The sequence below is a fragment of the Camelus bactrianus genome, chromosome 5, assembly GCF_048773025.1.
Source record: "Camelus bactrianus isolate YW-2024 breed Bactrian camel chromosome 5, ASM4877302v1, whole genome shotgun sequence".
Taxonomy (NCBI): Eukaryota; Metazoa; Chordata; class Mammalia; order Artiodactyla; family Camelidae; genus Camelus; species Camelus bactrianus.
In genome coordinates this window covers 43,820,784-43,841,122 of record NC_133543.1, presented here as the reverse complement: position 1 = coordinate 43,841,122, position 20,339 = coordinate 43,820,784, and the positions used below count along the sequence as shown (strand labels likewise).

General features: G+C 42.0%; 1 protein-coding gene across 4 annotated transcripts in view; it reads left to right on the top strand.

Annotated features, from left to right (window-relative positions):
- The first annotated feature begins 890 nt into the window (after window positions 1-890).
- Window positions 891-20,339, top strand: part of LOC105081940 (CD302 antigen) — a 103,634-nt gene continuing 84,185 nt past the window's right edge. For 2 of the 4 annotated variants that reach the window (XM_074363764.1, XM_045507570.2), the window contains exons 1-6: window positions 892-1,140; window positions 6,574-6,945; window positions 12,561-12,731; window positions 15,273-15,437; window positions 17,250-17,360; window positions 18,484-18,624. In XM_074363764.1, coding sequence (XP_074219865.1) covers window positions 1,047-1,140; window positions 6,574-6,945; window positions 12,561-12,731; window positions 15,273-15,437; window positions 17,250-17,360; window positions 18,484-18,624 — 1,054 coding nt within the window. In that variant the 5' untranslated portion in view covers window positions 892-1,046. Of the gene's footprint in view, window positions 1,141-6,573; window positions 6,946-12,560; window positions 12,732-15,272; window positions 15,438-17,249; window positions 17,361-18,483; window positions 18,625-20,339 lie in introns of all 4 variants that reach the window. The other 2 variants (XR_006720526.2, XM_010971363.3) reach the window with 2 other exon arrangements.

The following is a 20,339-nucleotide window of genomic DNA, read 5'->3' as shown; positions in this document are numbered from 1 at the left end:
CCATCAGCGAAGCCTTGGTGGTTGGAATCAGGAAAGGTTAACTTCATGTTCCCCTCCTCCTGGAAGAATTCACCCTTAGAGGGAGGGGGGAGGCCACCCCACGCACACACCATGTGCTCAGTAAATACAGGTTTTAAAACACAGGACATTCATATCTAGGTAACTTAGATCACCCTATTTATCATGGTAGCAGTTCCCACAGGGCGACGATAAGTTCTACTCTCACAATTACCAGTTTTGGACTCAGACTTCCACATTTCTATTGGATTATTATTGTTGTTGTTGTTGTTGTTGTTTAATTATTAAGAAAAAAAAAAAAAGCTTACTTGCAAAGGCCAAATGCTTAAAAAGCCTAAATCAGCCTTGGAAGTATTACAGGGCCACTCGAATAGCTCTTGCTTTTAATTCTTTAACAACTGCGAGTCGAAGAACTTCATTGTGCCATTACCTCACCTTTGTTTGCACTACCAAAATGTGCAAGACGTTGCCAAGGACGACAGAATTCTTCGGCTCGACCACAGCCGCAACAGGATGGGTGCACACTTCCCTCTTTGGAGTACAAGGGGACGTGGGTGCCCCTCCAGACCGACGGTGCAAAAGGAAGAAGTCACCCCTGACTGAGGTGCGTCAGGCAGAGAGCAAGGTCCTAAACCCACCAGGGCGGTGCCAAATCCCAACAAGGACCGCGTCTACTCAATTTTACTGAAGAAATGGCGGGGCCTAGGACCCCCAGGCTCGCTAGTCTGCGCCGCGCTCTGCTCTCGGGCTCGCGCGACCGCCCGCCTCCTCACGGGGCCACCCACTACAGGTGCGCCGAGTTCCTCGCGCGTCGTCTTCCCGCCTGGTATCCCCCACCCCCTTCCCCGCCTGCCCCGCCCCGGGACGGAAGATCTGCTGATCTGATTGGCCGAGGGCGGCGGGGGCGGAGCCGGGGCTCCTGGAGGCCCGGAGCAAAGGCGCTGGCTTGGTTGGCTGGGCTTATTAGGAGGGGTGGGTGACGAGTGCCCCTGAGGACCGGCTGAACCGCTTGCTTGGGCCCGCTCAGGATGAGGATGCGCTGGGCGACCCCTCCCCGTGCGGCGAAGCTCCTTGTGCTGCTCCTCCCGTGCTTCGGGCTGGTGGAGCCCTCTGGCCGCGCAGGTAACCGCAGACGCGTCCGCCCGCCGGCCGGCTGGGGACCTCGACGCCGCCAGGTCGGCCGACTTTCCTTGGTTCGGGTTAGGACTGCGCTTCAGGGTCACGTCACCTCTGCTTTGCTCGGGGCTGGAGCGGGACAAGTGAGCCGAAAGGAGGTCTGGGGAGAAGGCGCTCCACTGCCATGGGGGGTCCGGGAGGAGGACGGGGTGGGATGTGGGAGGGCAGGGCTTTTTCGTGCTGAGGGCAAGTAGCCCACTATAGAGGAAGCACCCAGCCTTTACTGGACGAGTCTCCTGCTTTCTTCGTCCTCTCTCCTCTAAAATCTTGCTTCCCTAGAGGATAGGGCTTCTCAACACCCATCCCCCACTCTCCATCCTTCCCATCTCGCCCCAACTTCTCCCCTTGGTTACCTTGGCTCCTCACCGTGAAGAGGCGCTTTCCACCCACAGCGCCAAGAAAGAGTAACGGTTCCCCAACTTCACTGCGTCCATGGTGCACGTCAAAAAGCCATGTATCCTATAGTGACCATGATCATGATTCTCTTATGATGCCCTCCCCCAATGCCTGGAGCAGCGACCCTTTCTTCTAATTGGCTTATCGGCTCCAAACGACCCCCAAAACGCCAAAGGTCCCTTGGTGGATCTCGGGTCGCTTGCTGGGAGACCTCCAGCCTCTGACTTCAGAAGCAGTACCAGGAGCAGACACCCTCGGCTGATGCTCTGGGTAGTGCCTGCCCCACCACCCCGCTTGGCAGCAGCCGGAATTTGCTTTTACTTTCTCTTTTTGCCTTGACAAAAGGTGTGCTGAGGACTTTATTCCTTCGTCTGGCTGCTTAACAAGCAATCAATGAGCCGTCCCCACTTACCACTTCTGTTATCTTGAGAGAATGAGGAAGTAAAGGATGGTCAAGGGAGTTTTCTGGAAAACTTCAGTTTGCTTGTGGCACTTACTTTCTTTGCAGCTAGACTAAGTTACTGTCTGATTTAAACCTCATTCAGAGTATGAGCAGCATCACCTCATCTACATCAAGAACCTTTTAGTTGACCCTGTTGTGATTCACTCTCTGCATTCTTCTATTTTCCATGTTGGAAACTACCGGCCTTTTCTTGCTATGAGAATTCTATTCTGCCTGCCCCATAAATCCGGGGAGAAAATTATCACTGCAGCAACTAACTATAGCCAAACACACTAGTCTTTCAATCACTAAACTCTTGGCTTCCATCTACATTTACTTTAGTCTTACTTGTTGTCTCTCCCCCATAGAACTCAAGATGTCCTTAATTTTTGCAATCTCTGCAATGCCTGGCCTTTCTCATACCCAAAGCAAAGAGCACCAGCTTAACGCCATTCTTCCTACATTAGGTCCTCATAGGTGTTTGTTTTCCTGCATCCTTCCTCACCCTTAGAAGCTTCTCTGGTCAGCTTACACACATCCTCAGACCAGACTGGTGGCCCTATTAAGGGAAGCACTGGAATTTTGAAACCCCAGCCATTTGGGTAGCTTGTTTGGCAGTGTGTCAGCTTCACAATGCTGGTGATGGCGTGCCCTACATCACATCTATGTGGCTAGGTTTGCGCAGGTGGTCTCAGTTGCTCAGATGCTGGAGGAGTACCTTTGTGTCCTTGGGGAAATGCCAGTTGGTTAGTTTATTTCTTTGCCTCCTTGGAGAGCTAACAGCTTGAAGTAAACTAATCCTTCAGGGACTCCTGAGGTTCTCACCAGCCCACACCATCTAGTCTGAACACCAGGACTTTGTGACTCCTACTACACTGCTGTGGACCCAACTGTCACTTCAGGACCTGTTTTTGAACTGGCAAATCCAGACTTCTGATTCTCTTCTACTGTATACTCTGCACACATGGTAGCATCTACCCTGCACACATGGTAGCATCTCTGCAAAATGTTTGACAGTGTGGGCTGTGGCAATTCCCCTGAAACTGAAAAAGCTTCAATATTTATTCTTCTTGCCTTCCCAAGCCATCTCCTCTCCCCTTGTCTGTGATTACAAAATGTTTATGTCTAGCTTCTCTTTAGAATGTGCCAGGCTCTTTGGTTTAGGGCTTGTAGCACAGGAGTTACTTAACAATCAGACAATAAGAGATCCTCTTCCTGTGATGGTCTAAAAATTCATTTTCAGTTATGATAATGCTAAGTAGCCATTTCCTCTCAAACACCAGTAGAATGTTTCTATAAAATGAAACCCAAAGAAAGTTGTGCTAAGAGTGATGAGGCTTCATTTCATCAACCTCTGCCTTTTAGACTTGTCCCAATATTGTATTTGGAGGTAAACATTAGAATTCCATTTAAGACCAGCATGAGGCTGTAAAGTGAACAAGATGTGTTATATGACTACCAATAAAGAATCTGTTTGATAAATTGCTCTACAGTCACCATTTCAAAATGTAATGCATTCCTGACATATTTTATACATCCTTATTTAACAGATTTTCTAAATAAGAAATTACTTTCACACTTTTTCAGTCTTTCTTCCCACTCTTCAACCTACCATCCAAATAGGTCACAAGACTGGGGCAGACTGAAAAGCTTCTGCTAAGGGTAAAGAAAGATATGGGGAAACATCATGAGACTACAAGACTCTCCCTAGGTTTTATATTATGTATGAATGCTTGCATGTACGTTATGTATGAAAGTTAATAACAAGTTTCCTTAAATCATATCAATAATTAATGTCTTTGCTAAGTGACCACTATAGGTATTAAGCATCGATATTATATACTTGGTTGAAAGACAAATTTAGAATGAGGCAAGTATCTACAATCATAGATGTCTGCAGTTAGGTGAGAAGTTTGGCGTCTCCTCCTCAACATAGCTACTCCACACCTCTCCTATAGTCTTTCAGAGGTCCTATAAGCTTGTTAAGTCTACAGGTGTCCTTGAAGTTAAACATATACTAAATGGGAAAGGGTAAAATTTTTTCCTCCAAAGAGTATTTATAAAGCAGCACTGTCACCTAGGTGCACGTGCCCAGTACAAATGGGATTTGAATGACCTAAAGTGCTCCTAGCGTTAGCATGACATGACAAAGTTGTGGACATATGTTCAAGAACAATATGCGATGAACTTAGCAGAGACTAGTAAAGCCTGCAAGGCTAGGGAGACTGAGCACTTTTGGAAGCATAGGATGTCAGTACTGGAAGAGACTTAAATATCATACTCCTCTGCTTTCATCTGAAATTTGGAGATTAGAAGACCCTGGGGGGCAGGCCCGTGTATAGCTCAGTGGTAGAGTGCTTGGCATGCATGAGGTCCTGGGTTCAATCCCCAGTACCTCCATTAAAAATAAATAAATAAACCTAATCCCCCCCCAAAAAAAAAACATAAGAAGACCCTGGAGAGATTAAGTGACATCCCCAAGGACTCCCAGCTAACCAGTCACAGAGGTAGGTCTTCAATCTAGGACCACTCACACCTTATTCCACTGCTCTTTCCACTGTTCTAAGGGCTGTAGCTAATCCACTGGATTCTGCAAAGGCAAGTTGGAAAATCTAGCACTCCAAACCGCAAAGGTAGGCAACACTGCTGCTTGCCCAGTTTATCTGCTTAGGGTTAAAGGGCACAGTGCAAAGTGCCCAGGAAAGAGAGCGGAGAGATTACAGGGCAGGAATGGGGAAGGTTCCAACAAAGATGGCCACCGCCCACTGTCCTGCAGAAGCAGACTTCTTTTTCTCTGCAGTAATTCCTGATACTTTGGAACGCAAGATTTACTTTGAAGAGGGGAGAGGGAATAGGTTGGGGAAGAGGTACCTCAAGGTCTGAGTGGCTATTGGATAGGTGGGAGAAGGACATTAGAGAAAGTGTGAGTGGTAATCTTCTAAGATAGTATAGTTTCCCTTTTTGTTAACCATCTTCCTGAACTGTGTTCATAAAGTAGAGAATGATAGAGTGATGTCAAAGAAGATGAGAGGTGGAAGCTGCTATCCAAACATACCAGGCGATAACCCTAGGCAGTATTTTAAAATACAGATTTGAAATCAGAAATAACTTAAAGTTTTAAAAGATTTTGTTGCTGCTCTTTCTGTTGGTTCCTTCGGTGCTGCTACTGCTATTAAAAACAAAAATTTTGCCCTAATTTCAAACTGGAATTGGACTTAATTTTATAGTTGTTATTTACATGGTGGAATTTCCCCTCAAGTCCTTAGTATGAAAATTTTTAACTCCTCAAGCCTGTGAATTATTGTTAGAAAAGGTGTTTAGTGTTAGTAAAACTACTGAATGTGAAGCTAGCATCAAAATGAAAGTGTCTTTAGGGAAGTAAAATTTTTGCAGCTCCTTCTGCTGAACCCTTTGGTTTATTGACAAAGACTGCTTACGTCTGTCTAAACCGTTTCACTTTATGCTCCTCAATGTGAGGTTCTGTGCTATAACTTCAAAAAATGTTTCCTTGTAAAAGCACTGACCAAATTGTTCAATTGTAGTTTATAAATAACGGGCGTGAATCTTGATCCACGAACTCATGTGTGCAAGAAACAGTGCATTACTTTATTTGCATAAAACCCAGTTAAATTTTGTTCTGAGGTCCCCATTCCACCAGGTTAACAGAACTTCAGTTTCTGTCATTACTTCTCCCGGTCATGCAAAACTGCCAAGGGGATATTCAGGTACATTCTTCCCTTTTCCCTCAGTTCACACTGGCTACTTCTGAGTTTTCTGTTGTCCGAACCTACTGGGCCTTGAATCCATAGCTCAGGGGATTCCTGAAGCTCAGGTTTGGCTGCCATAGGTAATCCAGACAGTCAGTCCCCAGAGCCTTTCCCCAGAGCCTCCCGTCACCTTCCTGGAGATGGGTCAGTGGAGCTGCCCTCAGAGCCCAGACCTCCATTTCCTCTCATCTCTTTACGCCACACTTTTACTTCTCCCCCATCTCCTCTGAGACACATTAATGTCATATAATAATTTACCCTGCCATGGTAGCTAAAGTGTAAGTAAGCAAGGCGGAACTGTGTCCTGAATAGGCTCAGGAAGTTTTTCATTGACTATAGGCCACCTGTCGAAATTGAGGAGCTTCTTCATCTCATTAAATAAGGGGGGAGGGGAGATATTTCATTGATTGGCAGTAGCACGTATGAGCACATTTTATCCTCACATCTACCATACAAAGTACAGTTTTACAAAGGAGGAAACTGAGGCCCCACAGGTAAATAACTTGCCCTGATCACACATGGCCAGTAAGTAGTGGAAGCAGACTCTAAACCCAGGCAGACTGGCTGCAAAGCACATGCTCTTACCCCACACTGAACTGCCTCTCTGGCTGTCACTGTCCTCTGACCTTGTGCAGTGCAGTGCAGTTATACAGCTTGGGGAGCGGAAACAGTTCAGTCATGCTCAGACTCTCCTTAGCAAGCAGGGGCCAAGGTACATCGACCACATAATTCAGAATCCTAAGATGTCTTCTCTGACTACCTGTCTTGTCTCAGGTAATGATTCATTCACCATCGTCAATGGAAACACAGGCAAGTGCATCAAGCCACTGAACAACTGGATAGTAGCCGTGGACTGTGACCAAACCAAGGACATGTTTTGGAAATGGGTGTCCCAGCATCGGCTCTTCCATTTGCAGTCCCAGAAGTGCCTCGGCCTTGATATCACCAAATCCACAGATTCCTTGAGAATGTTCAGCTGCGACTCGAATGTCATGCTGTGGTGGAAGTGTGAGCACCAGTCTCTGTATGGGGCTGCCCAGTTCAGGTTGGCTCTGAAGGATGGACATGCCATAGCAAGCACAAATTCATCTGACGTCTGGATGAAAGGAGGCTCGGGGGAAAACCTCTGTGACCAGCCTTACCATGGTGAGTGTTGGAGAAGGACTGCTGCTGTGTTTGGTAAAAGTGGCACTGAACGTGGACCACTGATCACAGATGAAGCCATACACTGGTAAGGGTGGTGAGCTAGCGCTCAGTTCCAGGCGCTGTGCGGAAACGTTGAGCTACTTCTGTGAGGTCGGTGCTATTCACTCGCTTTCACAGGTTAAGCTAGGGGAGGTTAAGTGCCTTGTCAGAGGTTCCATAGCCGCTGTGTGGCACCCTGGGGTTTAAAATCCCTCTGATACCTGAGCATCTGTACTTCCTATGATTCCTGCACTCCAGAGGAAAGGAAATGTTAGAGTAACAGGAAATCCTTCACACAGGATAAAAGCCAAATGATCTAGTAAAGCTGAATCTATTCTTTTTTTTTTTTTTTAGCCATTAAGGAGAAAAATGCATTTAAAAATCAAAATGGAATAACTGTAGTTCAGATATCCAAGGTAAAACTAGGTAACCATTGTAGATGTGATTTCAGACAAGTTTCTGTAATGCCAAAAACTTGAGTTTTCTGAACAGCGTCAAACTTGGGATGCCACCAGACATTCTCAAAGCAGTGTCTTCTGGCGACTTGTAGCTGCAACCTTATGGGTTTAAGTTCTCCTCCTGTAGTTATTGAGTTTCTGGGTTCATACTGCCTGTGTACTTTCATACTAGATGAATCAAGGAACATCATAACTAACCTAAACTCATCTGGGCTCTCTGAGGAGTCGGATGGGCCCAAGAAGCCTCTGCTGGTACCAAGGCTCCGGATCCTCATAGAGTTCAGGCCAAGGAGAGAAGTCTGCTCTAGGTCCCATGTGGTCGCCAAAACTGTTGACTGAAATAAAATGCACAACCTAAAAGTTGATAGTTATGTTTTACTTGGTGGACATTTCTGAGGACTTCGAACCTCTTCGAGCCTGGGATGACAGCCTCCCAGACACTCTGAGGGACTGCTCTCCTTTTTTTTTTTAAATTTTTTTGAGGGGGTGGATAACTAGATTTCTTTATGTATTTTTTAATTATTTTTAATTTAATTTTTTAGTGGAGGTACTGGGGATTGAGCCCAGGACCTTGTGCATGCTAAGCATGCGCTCTACCACTGAGGTATACCCTCCCCCACTGAACCTATTCTGAGTTAAAAAAGAAGAAGAAAAAAGAAAAAGAAAAAAAGGAAATGTATTTTTTCTTGTCTGCAGATTTGGACGTAATGGAAAAACTTTAAGAATCTTGTGTGGCTTTATTTATTTTTATTTTTGATGTGGCTATCACATTTTGATGTTTGTGATTCAGCATTTTAAGAGTGGACTTTTTCCTTACTTGCTTCCAAAAATAATTATGTGAATACAGATCTTCCTCAACTTACAATGGGGTAATGCCCCAATAAACCCATCGTAAATTAAAAATATCATAAGTCAAAAATGCATTTACTACATCCATAACGAACATCATAGCTGAGCCTAGCTGACTTTAAATGTGCTCAGAACACTTACATCAGCCTACAGTTAGGAAAAATTATCTAACACAAACCTGTTTTATAATAAAGTATTGAATACCTCATGTAATTTATTGAATACTGAAAGTGAAAGAGTAATTGGGTACAGAAGGCTTGTAAGCGTATCAGCTGTTCACCCTCTTGATCGCATGGCTGCCTGGGAGCTGGGGCTGCTGTTGCCCAGCATCATGAGAGAGGATCACACCATGTGTCTCTGGCCCAGAAAAAGATCAAAATTCAAAGTACAGTTGCCACCGAATGAGTATCGCTTTCACACCATCATAAAGTCAAAAAATTATCAGTCAAACTGTCATAAGTCGGGGAACTGTCTGCATTGCCTTTGGGGGAGCTGATCATGAACTTTGTTCTGAGTCTAAAGACTCAGTTACAACAAATTTCTGAGTTTAAAAAGAAAGAGTAGACTTATTTTTTAAACTCTAAATATAATTAGCTCTCGCCCAAGCAAATCATTTTTCATTATGTTGCTCTAAATTGCATCAAATGTTGAGTATATGTATATTTTTAATTGTCTTATCTAAGTCTTAACTATTATCTCATCTGTGCTCTTTTCTGTCATTTACACAGTTTTACAAAGATTTTCCACATCTCTTAAGCCTCCCATCCTTCTTGCTATCTGCACAGGTTCTTCTCCGGGGGGAACGTCTTCCTGTTTCCTAGGGAAGACGCAGCAGCTTCTGAGATGGCAGGTTCTGCTGTTATGGGGAAATATTAGAGAACCAGAGATGGGATTTGCCTTTTCTTCAGTCCTCGACCCTTAAGTAGCTGAACAAGTCTGTTTCTGTGAGCCAGCTTCCTCCTAACCTTAAAAAGCAGTCGCATTCTGAATACTACTTAATGGCAAACTTAAATTTTGTGCTAGAAAAGCCTTTCTCTAAGTTGGCAGCTAAGAGAAAACATGGAACCACACAGAATGTCTTTTGAACTGGATTTGACTTGCTTCCTTGTATTTTCTCGGGGATCAGCAAGGATAATTTTCCTGGCAGGGCTCTTTCTGTATCCTGCCCCTAATTCTTTTGAGGGACATAGTTGTAATTAAATTCCTCAGTCCCCAAAATGCCTTCATTTCAAAATAACTTGGTTTTCTTTGTAATCCTATGTGTTTTATTTTATGCATCTATAATATTCTTCTGAGAAGTGGGCTCCTGTGCCCAAAAAAGGTTAGGAACCCACCTAAGGCATCACCCCAGAGAAAGCTGAACAGTGCCTACCAGCAGGAGCCCACAGGTATAAAGTGTTTCTTGACCTTACCAAATAAAGCATTTGGAACACTTAATTTCCAAATAAGAAATTCAGAAATTTCTAAGGAAAGACACATGTAGTTCTGACTTGTCAACACATACCTCGAGTTTTGATTTGCACAGAGACCAAATTGCCTCTCACCCATTCCTCTCCAGGCGACAGGCACCATCCAAGTTGCATATGTCAGGAATCTTCAGGTCACCCTGGAGTTTTCTGCTTTCCTCTCCCACCATTTGAATTTAATCAAATATTAAGTCCTGGCAATTTTACCCTTTTAAATTTATATAATCCCTTCCTGTTCTTGGGTTAGACACTGCTGTCTTAAGTTAGGAACTTTCTCTGGGGCTGCTCTCTCAGACTCCTCATATTGGTCCCTGCCCCCTCCTTCTTGTCTAATTGTATAGAGATAAGAAAGGTAAGATACCTGAGTCCAACAAAGCGAAGTTCAAGGTAGCCCAGCTTGTTACAGCGAAGCTAAGGCTCAAAACCAGGATTGCACTCCCCAAACACAGCATCTTTATTTCCCCTTAGCTTTTGCTATATAATTTTTTTTTCACTTCTAACATAAGAACATTTATTTGTCATCATGTCCTGGGTTGCTTCTCTCCCAAACCCCCATCCTGTGTGAGTCATGCTCCTCTCAGAGAAAATTTCAGTTGTATAAATGTTATGAATAAAGTGCCCTTAACTAGCATCCAAATATGCATTTCTATCACTAAGATATCTGGACCTCACTAGCAGTCTTCAGGTTTTGAATATTTGGTGAATCATGCAGAGGAAATGGACTTTCAGTGGAGGGGTGGCTGTGGAACTGAATTCTGAGCAGCTCTTAGAAGCCTGCCAAACTCTTTAACCATTGACGCTATTTTGTCCTGTGTTACCGAAGAAAATAATGTTAGTTTTCCATGTAAGGGTCTCATCTCACAAAAGTTGCGCCTATTGCAGAATAAGCTGTTGTTTTAAGGCTGCCAATGCCATAAATGGATACATTCAGAAAAGAGTCTTCACAGGAAAGCCTGTCTCTCCGGGGAGACCCATGGGACTTACGAGGTCCGGTAGCAGGGAAGAATATGTAAGAGTAAAACTCTTAGTGAATAGCATAATGTATCTGCTGCTGCTGTGGCGCTCGTTATATGCTTATCACTCTTCAAAGCATACTGTGAACAGGAGAGCTTTTTAATTGAAGCCCCACTTTGGGCTATGAAATGTAACTTGGCAACTGAGAAGGCAGCCATTGATGTCACAAGTTGTCCTTACATGTCGGGGACCCTAATCAGAGAGCCAGTTCTCATTCCTGTCATTTACAGCTGAGTGACTGGGTGTTTCATTTAACAACTCTGCAAAAATGGGGATTTCACAAACAAGTGTAATACTTGCCCCACTAATTGGCTGATGGTAAAGAGCAAGTGAAACCACTTTATATCCTGAATCACAAGGTTTACCAAAAAAAAAAAAAAAATCCTGTTGTTTCTGCAAGTAATAGTCATTGTGCTCAGGGACTCTCCTTTTAAGTATTGTAATAGGGGAAGAGAAATTGGGTAATGAGCTGTTGGGAGTATGGTTAAATATAAAATGTAGGCAGTAAGCGAGATGCTTATAAAATATAAGGTCAAATTACTCTTTAACAAAAGTACCCTGTTGAAAACCACTTGTACGTCAGAGGAAAACAAAACCAATATCCTCAAAAGATTGTTTGCAAATAAAGGCGTCTAGATTTATTCCTCCTTCACTGTACTGCTGCTTAGTACTTCTAAACTGTTAAGTCTCACACTTAAGTGAACCTTTGAGAATAATAAAGGATGTGGAATCAAATTCTATCTTAAGCAGGATTTTAAGCAAATCTATGGGACATTTTTGAGGGACCCTAATAGCCTGGTAAAAGTGAGGAGAGCTGATTACTATGCTTTACCTATTAGCCATTTGATCTGGTAAAACCATCATTTTAAACAAATTAAGGATATGGAAGAAGGTTACTGAAATAGTTAATGGGGTCAGCTGTCCTATAAAACACCTCTCCAAGAGAACTGTTATCAATATAAATATTTAGCACTGCCTCTAGCATTTCCAGGCATATTTGAGATAGGAATAATTTTTTAGTTCCTCTCCATGTACCAGGGAAATTTGATAGAAAGAAAAGTTACTTCTGCTACCTTGGTGGCCACCAGCTGGTCCCATGACTGCCCAGCTAAAGCTGGTTCTTCTTTCATAACCTGAATTTCCATGCCCTGGCTGTTTTCAGGAATCCACTCAGAGACCCAGCAGCCCTTCCTCCCACTTTCTCAAAACCCACAGCCTCAATTCTACCACCAGTCTGTAAACAACACAGCTATTTGTCCATCTCCATTGCCACAGTTGGTTCCAAAGTCCACACCCAACTTCAGTGTTTCCATAATATTTTTTCTGGCCTCACTCTTACTAAATAAAATAGAACGTATGTTTGATCTCAGGTGGGGCACTTTTCTGGTGAAGTACTGTGCCACCATGGTAGTCAAGTGATCCTTACTTGATAAAGCCAGGATCTTTTAGTCCCACTTCCCACCACAATAAAGCTTTACGTGGATTATCTCATTGAGCATCATGAACAACCCTATGAGCAAGATACTATTATTCCTAATTTGCAAATACAGAAACTGAGACTGATCATGGATGGAGAACTTGCCCACTGCTGCACTATTGATCAGTGGGGGGACCAGCATTCAAGTCCAGACCTGGGCAGTCAGCATCCACGCCACACTGTGCAGCCTATCCAGATACTATATTCTCATCAGTGAAAACATCTTTCTTTCAAAACAGTTTTAGAAATTAAACTAAAGCTGATTAACCAGTTTTTAACTCTTCCATCTTCTACTTTCTCCCCAACACACAGAGATCTATACTAGAGGTGGGAACTCCTATGGGAGACCTTGTGAATTTCCATTCTTAGTGAATGGGACCTGGCATCATGAGTGCGTTCGTGGTGGAGATCACAGTGGGCCGTGGTGTGCAACCACCTTAAATTATGAGTATGATCAAAAGTGGGGCATCTGCTTACAACCAGGTATGTATGGGCTGGTAAACTTTACATGTGGGAAGAGAAGGATTCCATTCCTATGAGGCAAAATGGAGAAGGACGAGTCCATGATGACTCAAAAATGACTACAACAGATATCCTAGAGAAGGAGGCTATACTTGAGGAGGGAGAAGTTGTGTGTGGCTCTGAACTTACTTTCAGAAGTAGGTCAGGAAGAGAGCCAAGACAGGACGTTGTCACGGAAGACAAAGGATAAGGAAGTGTTCTGTAGCACGGATACCTCAGGAAGAGGAAGTGGACCAGGCAGAAGCAGTCAGGAAATTGCTGCTGGCCTTTAATACAGCAGTTTCAAAAACCTAATGGCTGTGGAAGGTCGGTTATAGTGGACTGAAGGAGAATAAGTGTCTTTCAAGACTGTGGAGACTTATGTATGTTTAGAACCTGAAGCAAAGAGTGGAGGACAAAAGAGAGAGATACCTCTGGCCCTCTCAAAATCGGTGACATACTTCCCTCAGCTGTACCTGTATATTGATCAAAGCATTTTTTTCTAATTGCTTCTTACTTGAAGCATACTCTTCAGGGTGTGCTAAAAAGTTTACTGTTCTTTAGAAAGAGACTGACTGAAGCAACAGCTGTATCATTATCTGGTATATAACAGACGTATATTCTCACCAGTTAGGTCAGAGTTACGGGGATCACAGTAGCCAACATGTGATAGGTGCTCAAGAAATATTTTTTAATGGACAATTAAGTTGAAAGAATCTACAGTAAAGAGAAAGGGAAAACCTACAGACCTAAGTAGTAATAGTCATTATTATAGGGCCCTGCCAAGTGTCAGGTACTATTCTAAGTACTCAACCTTCATTAACTCATTCAATCCTCACACAGTTCTATAAGGTAGGTACCATTATTTATCCCCACTTTGAGAATTACTTTTCTAGGCAGAGGCACAGGCTTTTCAGCACTTAGAACCCACTGGAAGATGAAAAGCCACTATTTGCTTCAGCTGTAATTGATAAGCAGAGTTTGGTCAACGAGGCACCAATTTCATTTAAATCTTACTATAGTCTGAATCAGAAATTTTAGGGATTGTGAAAGGGAGCTTAGAGATTACCCAGGTCATTTCTCAGAGGAGAAGCAGCAGACCTGGACTGATGAAACGTCCTGTCGGGATCAGACCACATTCGTGTGGAGCCTGGTGGCGATCCCAGGCCTCCTGACCCTCATTCCCCAGCATACTTATCTCACTCTACCTTGCTGCCTTGACGGACATGTGCCTTCAGACTACTTTGGGTGAAAGGGGGAATTGTCAGCGCATTCATACGCCTCCTAGAGTTACTTTTTACAGAAGAAGCAGGAGTGTGAGTTTCTCAGACCTGAGGACTGCTAAACCACAGAGATTGTATTTTATAGCAAATGCACTGCCATCTCACTAGAAGCTTCCAGATTTATAGGCATTTGGCCTTAGTGGTATAAGGAACCTTCAGGCAATGAGCTTGCAAATCCAACTATTTTGCTTTTACCAAATATCAGAACAACCTCTGTTGTTATTTAGGACATTTGAAAGTGGCTGAAGAAGCCAGGTGTGCCTTTCAGAAGATTAAAACCACCAGACTCAGACACCAGTTCTCTGGTTATGGCTTTGCCGCCAACACCCCTAGATCTTTGTTCCCATCTGTGAAGTGAAGACATTAGACAGGATGATCTCTAAGCACCCTTCCAGGTTGAAGGTGTATAAGTCCAACTAGTTATGGGAGACTCTGGGAGAAAACCCAGAGCCTGGGATACACTTGGCACAGCCTGCACTGGTTTTCCCCTCTTGTAGGGAGTATGTGGGAGGCTCTGAGTATATTTTTGAACCAGTTGTATCAAGATGTATATATTTTGTCCCAGAAACAACTTGTAGTTTCTTCATCTGAAATTATACACGCTTTTCAGATATTTTATTAAAGAAAATAATGTTCACATGTGTGCATGTATGCTTACATACATATATATGCACACATATATGTACAGGTAGATATATAATGTATAATAATGTTACTTATATAATATTAGTCATCTATTAAAATATTAAGGAGAAACTTGGACTGAGTTTCCCAAATAAGGTATCACTAGGGATCTAAATCTTGGGCACTGAAGCAGTGTGTCTGCACACACACATGTACATTCAGTGGTTTCACTGCAAACCAGGGGCAAACCCCTCTGCAGTCTGCCACCATCGTCAAGTCAGCTCAGGGTTGACAGAGTGAGCACAGGTGACGACTCCTACTTTTAGGCAGAGGATAGGCATGGGCTAAAACATGGCATTGTAGATGATGGGGATAAAGGGAGAGTAGAGGATAGGAGAGTGGAAGCTTTAACCAGCCCAAGTCATGTGCTGTCTTATGGCTTCAGTTTCTTCATGTAAACAAAGAATCAAAATGTTGTCTAGTTGAGCAATGACAGCCTCAATTTTAGTGTGTCCTACAAGTATGCAAATTGAATTGTGGTATTTGTAAGCATTCTAAGTAATAGACAACACTGTACCCTTACTTTATGTTCACTAACGTGTCTTTTTATCAACAGAAAATGGCTGTGAAGATAATTGGGAAAAAGACGAGCAGATTGGAGGTTGCTACCAATTTAATACTCAGGCAGCTCTTTCTTGGAAAGAAGCTTATGTTTCATGTCAGAATCAAGGAGCTGACTTACTGAGCATCCACAGTGCTGCTGAGTTAACTTATCTTAAAGGTAGGTTTCCCTTGGTGGTAGAGCACATTGCTGAGAATATAAAGGTGCTGTCTGCCTTCTGCTTTCATATCTAGGTATGTTGTTTTGTGTATATATTTCTCTGTCTTTTCTTGGGATTTAAACTTCAACATTGAAGCCTACAAGCAAAAAGTACTAAATATAATCCTATTCTATCCACTGAAAATGGATTTCATGATAGAGACCAAAGAGAGGTTAATATTCAGAAAACGAGGTAAGGTAGCAAGGTTAAACTGCTACCGAAGCCTACATGAAAGGGTTTGATAAGAGGTGGGCATTGAACCCTTTCACCCACTTCTCTCCCTGCTCCCCCTCTGGTAGTCATTACTCTGTTCTCTGTATCTTTGTGTTTGTTTTTGCATGGCTTGGTTTATTCATTTATTTTATTTGTTATTTTAAAAATATTTCACATATGAGTGAAATCATGTGATATTTGTCTTTTTCCATTTGACTAATTTCACTTAGCACAATACTGTCAAGGTCTCCCAATGACATTTTCCATAGAAATAGAACAAAAAAATCCTATGATTTATATGGAACCACAAAAGACCCCAAATAGCCAAAGCAATCCTGAGAAAGAACAAAGCTGGAGGTATCCATCATATGGTTGAGAGATATAAATATTATATACATATATATATATATATGTATATAAAATACTGTAATACATTGAGTATAATTCTCTGGGAGGAATTAAGAAACTGTTATGAAGTGTTTTACTGCTGGGAATATTTGAAGAAATTTATAGAGATTCTAACCTGTGAGTTCTTCCTGTTTGTTTGTCAGCATCATCCTTGCCTTCTGTAGACCATTTCATTAGTTGATTTATATCTTCTACCTGGCCCTCAATATCTTCAAATTCTTCATGATGTTGACAAAGTCTTACCAGGTTCTTGAATAATAGTATTGATTTCCTTGAGAGTGGTGTGAGAATCCTTACAGTCATTCATATGTTCTTTTCATTCTTTTTTCAATACACGTGGACCCATACAACAAACATAATTGCATCCAGTGCTTATGAGCATGTGCATATTGAGTGGCACATCAGCAATTAGCTTCACTATTTAAATTATTTCTCTTTTTTCTCTTTTATGCTAATGTCATTTAGTTGTCAAATAATAAATTCGAATGATGCATCTCCACTGTAACACGTGTGTGTGTGTGTGTGTGTGTGTGTGTGTCCCCCATTCTGTTTCTCTGGCCTTAATGTCTCCTTTGGGCTCTAGAGTTGTATATCCTTTGCCTATGAAACAGCTCTGCACTTATTTCTGAAACAGTACTGGTAACTCTTCACCATTTTGGGGACCCGTATCTGTTTCCTTCTACTAGATCGAAATCCTCATGAAGGCAGGGACTTTGTTGTTTTGGTTTTTACATCCTTAGCACCTGGCAAATAATATGTGCTTAATGAATTTAAACTGCCGGTCTGAAATGTAATCACGCCTTCAAAATCTAGGTATGGAATGGAATCTGCTTTTTCCATATCAGTACAAGAGGGTTAAAAAGATAGTGAAACAGCTACTCTGAGAAGATTCTGTCCTTACCTTAGATGAAAGGGAATTGGACAAGCTAATGGGAAAGCAGAATTGAATTAACTGAGCAGCCTCTGGCTTTCTCAAGAGACTGAAATTTTGTTGCCTCTCAGCATCACCTGCCTTTGTTCGATTGACAGCCTCCTACAGGGTTCCTGCCTTATAATCAAAGCCTTCAGATATTTTTGCTATTAGTGGAAACTGAAGTCTTAGAAAATAACAAGTAATTTTTTCACTTTTTAAAATTGTCTAATTCTTACAGAAAAAGAAGGCATTACCAGAATTTTCTGGATTGGTTTAAATCAGCTGTACTCTGCTAGAGGCTGGGAATGGTCAGACCACAAGCCATTAAACTTTCTCAACTGGGAACCAGGTAACTGCTCCCTCCTCCACTTCCTGTGCACAAAGCATTAGCTTCAAAAAAAAATAAAAGCGTCCCACTCCCTGAGAGCTGATACAAATTCTAAACCTTGACAACTCTTTATTATGGTTACCTCTCAGCAGAATTTTGTTTCCAAAGACCTTCTTTATTGTGATACCATTATAGCCAAGTTGACCCTTACGAGGGCCAACTGAGCATTTGTTCCTAATCTTTAGAGGGACCCTGTATTTTTAGGTAGGAGCAGAATGAGCCCCCCTCCATGGCCCAGGAACCATTCTGTGTCCCTAAGAGGACCTGACATGTCTATGACTGACCCATGTTGTGTCTCATCTGCAGCATAAGTCTAATATGGAAATAGTCCCTCATAATCAAACTCTTAGAGTCTTCCACTGCAGCCCACAAGTACTGACAACATAATGGTTCTAGTTTAATACACAAATAAATACTTTAAAGAAAATTTTATAGTGAATAAAACAAAACCCTAGTTAGCCAAAAGGTTTTTTTCCCCCAAAAAGAAGGTTTAGATGCTTTTTTAAAAAAATAAAATCTTAGGCTTCTGACAAATATGGAATGTAAAAGGTAACACTAACTTCAGTACAAAAGTATTGTGTATTCATACAAGAAAAATGAGTTAAGCACAATGAAATACCAGTATATAGGTCATTTTCATTAAGAGAATTTTATTAGTAGTAAATAAATTCTCTGTTATCTCAGTAAATAGAATCTTTAAAGATTATTCAATCTTTAATTCCAGACCTTAAAGGCATGACGGAATCAGAAGTTAGTATTTTTATTGTACAGGGTAGCAATTAAGAGCTACTGACCACAGGATATGGCATACAAGTTGTTTAGGGGCAGAGGTTTGAATTTGTTTGTTTTTTTTTAATTAACTCCAACATTTCAGAATGTTTCCCCCCTGTATCCTATATTTGAGAAGACATAAATCAGCACATGATTGTCCATGGAGGCTAATACATTTCAACTTTGGAAACAGTGTTAACTATGTTATGAGTTTCCATAAAAGCTGAAAATTAGGAATACAAATTAATTTTTCTAACCACCATCCTGGCCCTAACCTCCTTCTTGTAACTCTTTGGAAATCCTCCTGTTTAAGGTATGCGGAGCACACCTACAATCGGCGGATCGAGCTGTGCAAGAATGGATGCTGACTCAGGTCTGTGGCAGGGCTTTTCCTGTGAGGCCCAGCTGCCCTACATCTGCAAGAAATCGCTAAATCATACAGCGCAGTTGACAGGTACCTCCTCACTTCTCTGACGAAGAGGTCTCGAAATTAGTTTTGTGAAGTCAAGTAAATCATTCCAGATACCTCATTTCCCTCTCTTTCACCTGATACTGCCAGTGCAGGAAAACCTTTGATTTTGACCCTGTGTTAGAGACTATCAACTATGCGTGAATAAGGCTTTGGTTTGGTATATGCCCATAAGAAGGCAGAGGTGGTCTAGACAGGAAATAGATTTCTGTTCACAGGTGGTTTGTCTTGCTCTGGAGCAGTGGTTCCCCAGACCGTGAGCATCAGCTTCATCTGCACCTGTTAGAATTGCAAATGCTTAGGACCTACTCCAGATGTACTGAATCAAACTCTAAGGGTGGGCCCCAGTGATCTATGTTTAAAAAAAAAAAAAAAAAAACTTCCAGGGGGTCCTGACACAGACTCAAGTATGAGAGCCACTGCCTCTGTGAGAAGTGAAAAATGATGGACACAGGCACGTTCCTAGGCTTTTCTACCCCCCTGCCCCGCCCAGAGCCCACCCATCCACCTCTCTCCTTCTTCCAGGCTGGTTCTTTAGGTCTTTGTGTTGCTAAATCAAGGGGAAAGGAGTGGTACAGATGGATGAAATACGTACACAGAGGAGTTTTTCTCAGGGAGTTTGGGGTGAGACACAGGACAGCTGAAGCTTTTGAGGTGCAGAAAAGTTCGAGGAGTCTTTGAAAGAATAGAGAAGAGAAATGCCCTTACTGTCTGGCACAGGGCCCACCGTATACCTGGTGTTTGATTAAATCCTCACTGAATAAGAAAAACTAATACTTAAAACTGGGAGAAAAAGAGGAGGTTTTAAAATGTCTTGCTTTAAGAAATGTTGGGGGAAGAGAATGAAGCATAAAATTTCGTATCATCCAAATAGGCACATAAAGCCAATTTTTAAGATTAAGAAATAATAGGGGAAAATGAACATTCATCTTCCAAGTTGATTCAAACCAAATGTAGTCCATACAACAAAAGGCAGAGCAGAAACGACAGCACAGATGAAAATAAACCAGGGTGACTGATGATGGATCAAATAAATACCCTGTAGTAGCAATTATTAAGTAAATCATGATGTTTCCACATGATTGAATAATATGCACTTATTAAAATAAGTGTGCCAGCAGGAAAATACAAAAAGCAGAACAAACTCATATGTGTTCTTATCATTTTAATCTTGTGAAAACATGTATTCATAGAGACAAAGACTAGAATATGAGAATAATTATTTTAAGTTCCATTATGGGTGTTTTTCCCCTCTGTTCCTTTCTTATAATTGTAAAATATAGTAAGTGCTATTTCAGAACCTTAAAGTTAATTAAGTTACTTTGCAAGTGTGAGAAGCTAAATCTGAATTTTATCCTTTAGAAAAAAACAAACTGACCACATTTTTAAGATACTGTATTTTCTTATAACCAACATTCCAAATGGTTCCAAATCCATGAAGCCTGAATAATTGAACTACTTTCTAGTTCTGTTAAGAGGGGTAGAAATATTTTATATGGTTTTTACCTCACTCTTTTTCTTTAATCTTTCTTGACCATCACTTGAGTGAGTTTTATTATAGTCAAAACAATGAATCCCTTGTTCCACGAGGACTACAGGTCTAGCAGAGGGGAGGAAGGAAGAGGTCCATTTGGATATGCTGCCATTTTTTGGATATGAAGTATATAAATGTCTTACTCTGTTCCTTAAATTTCTGCCTG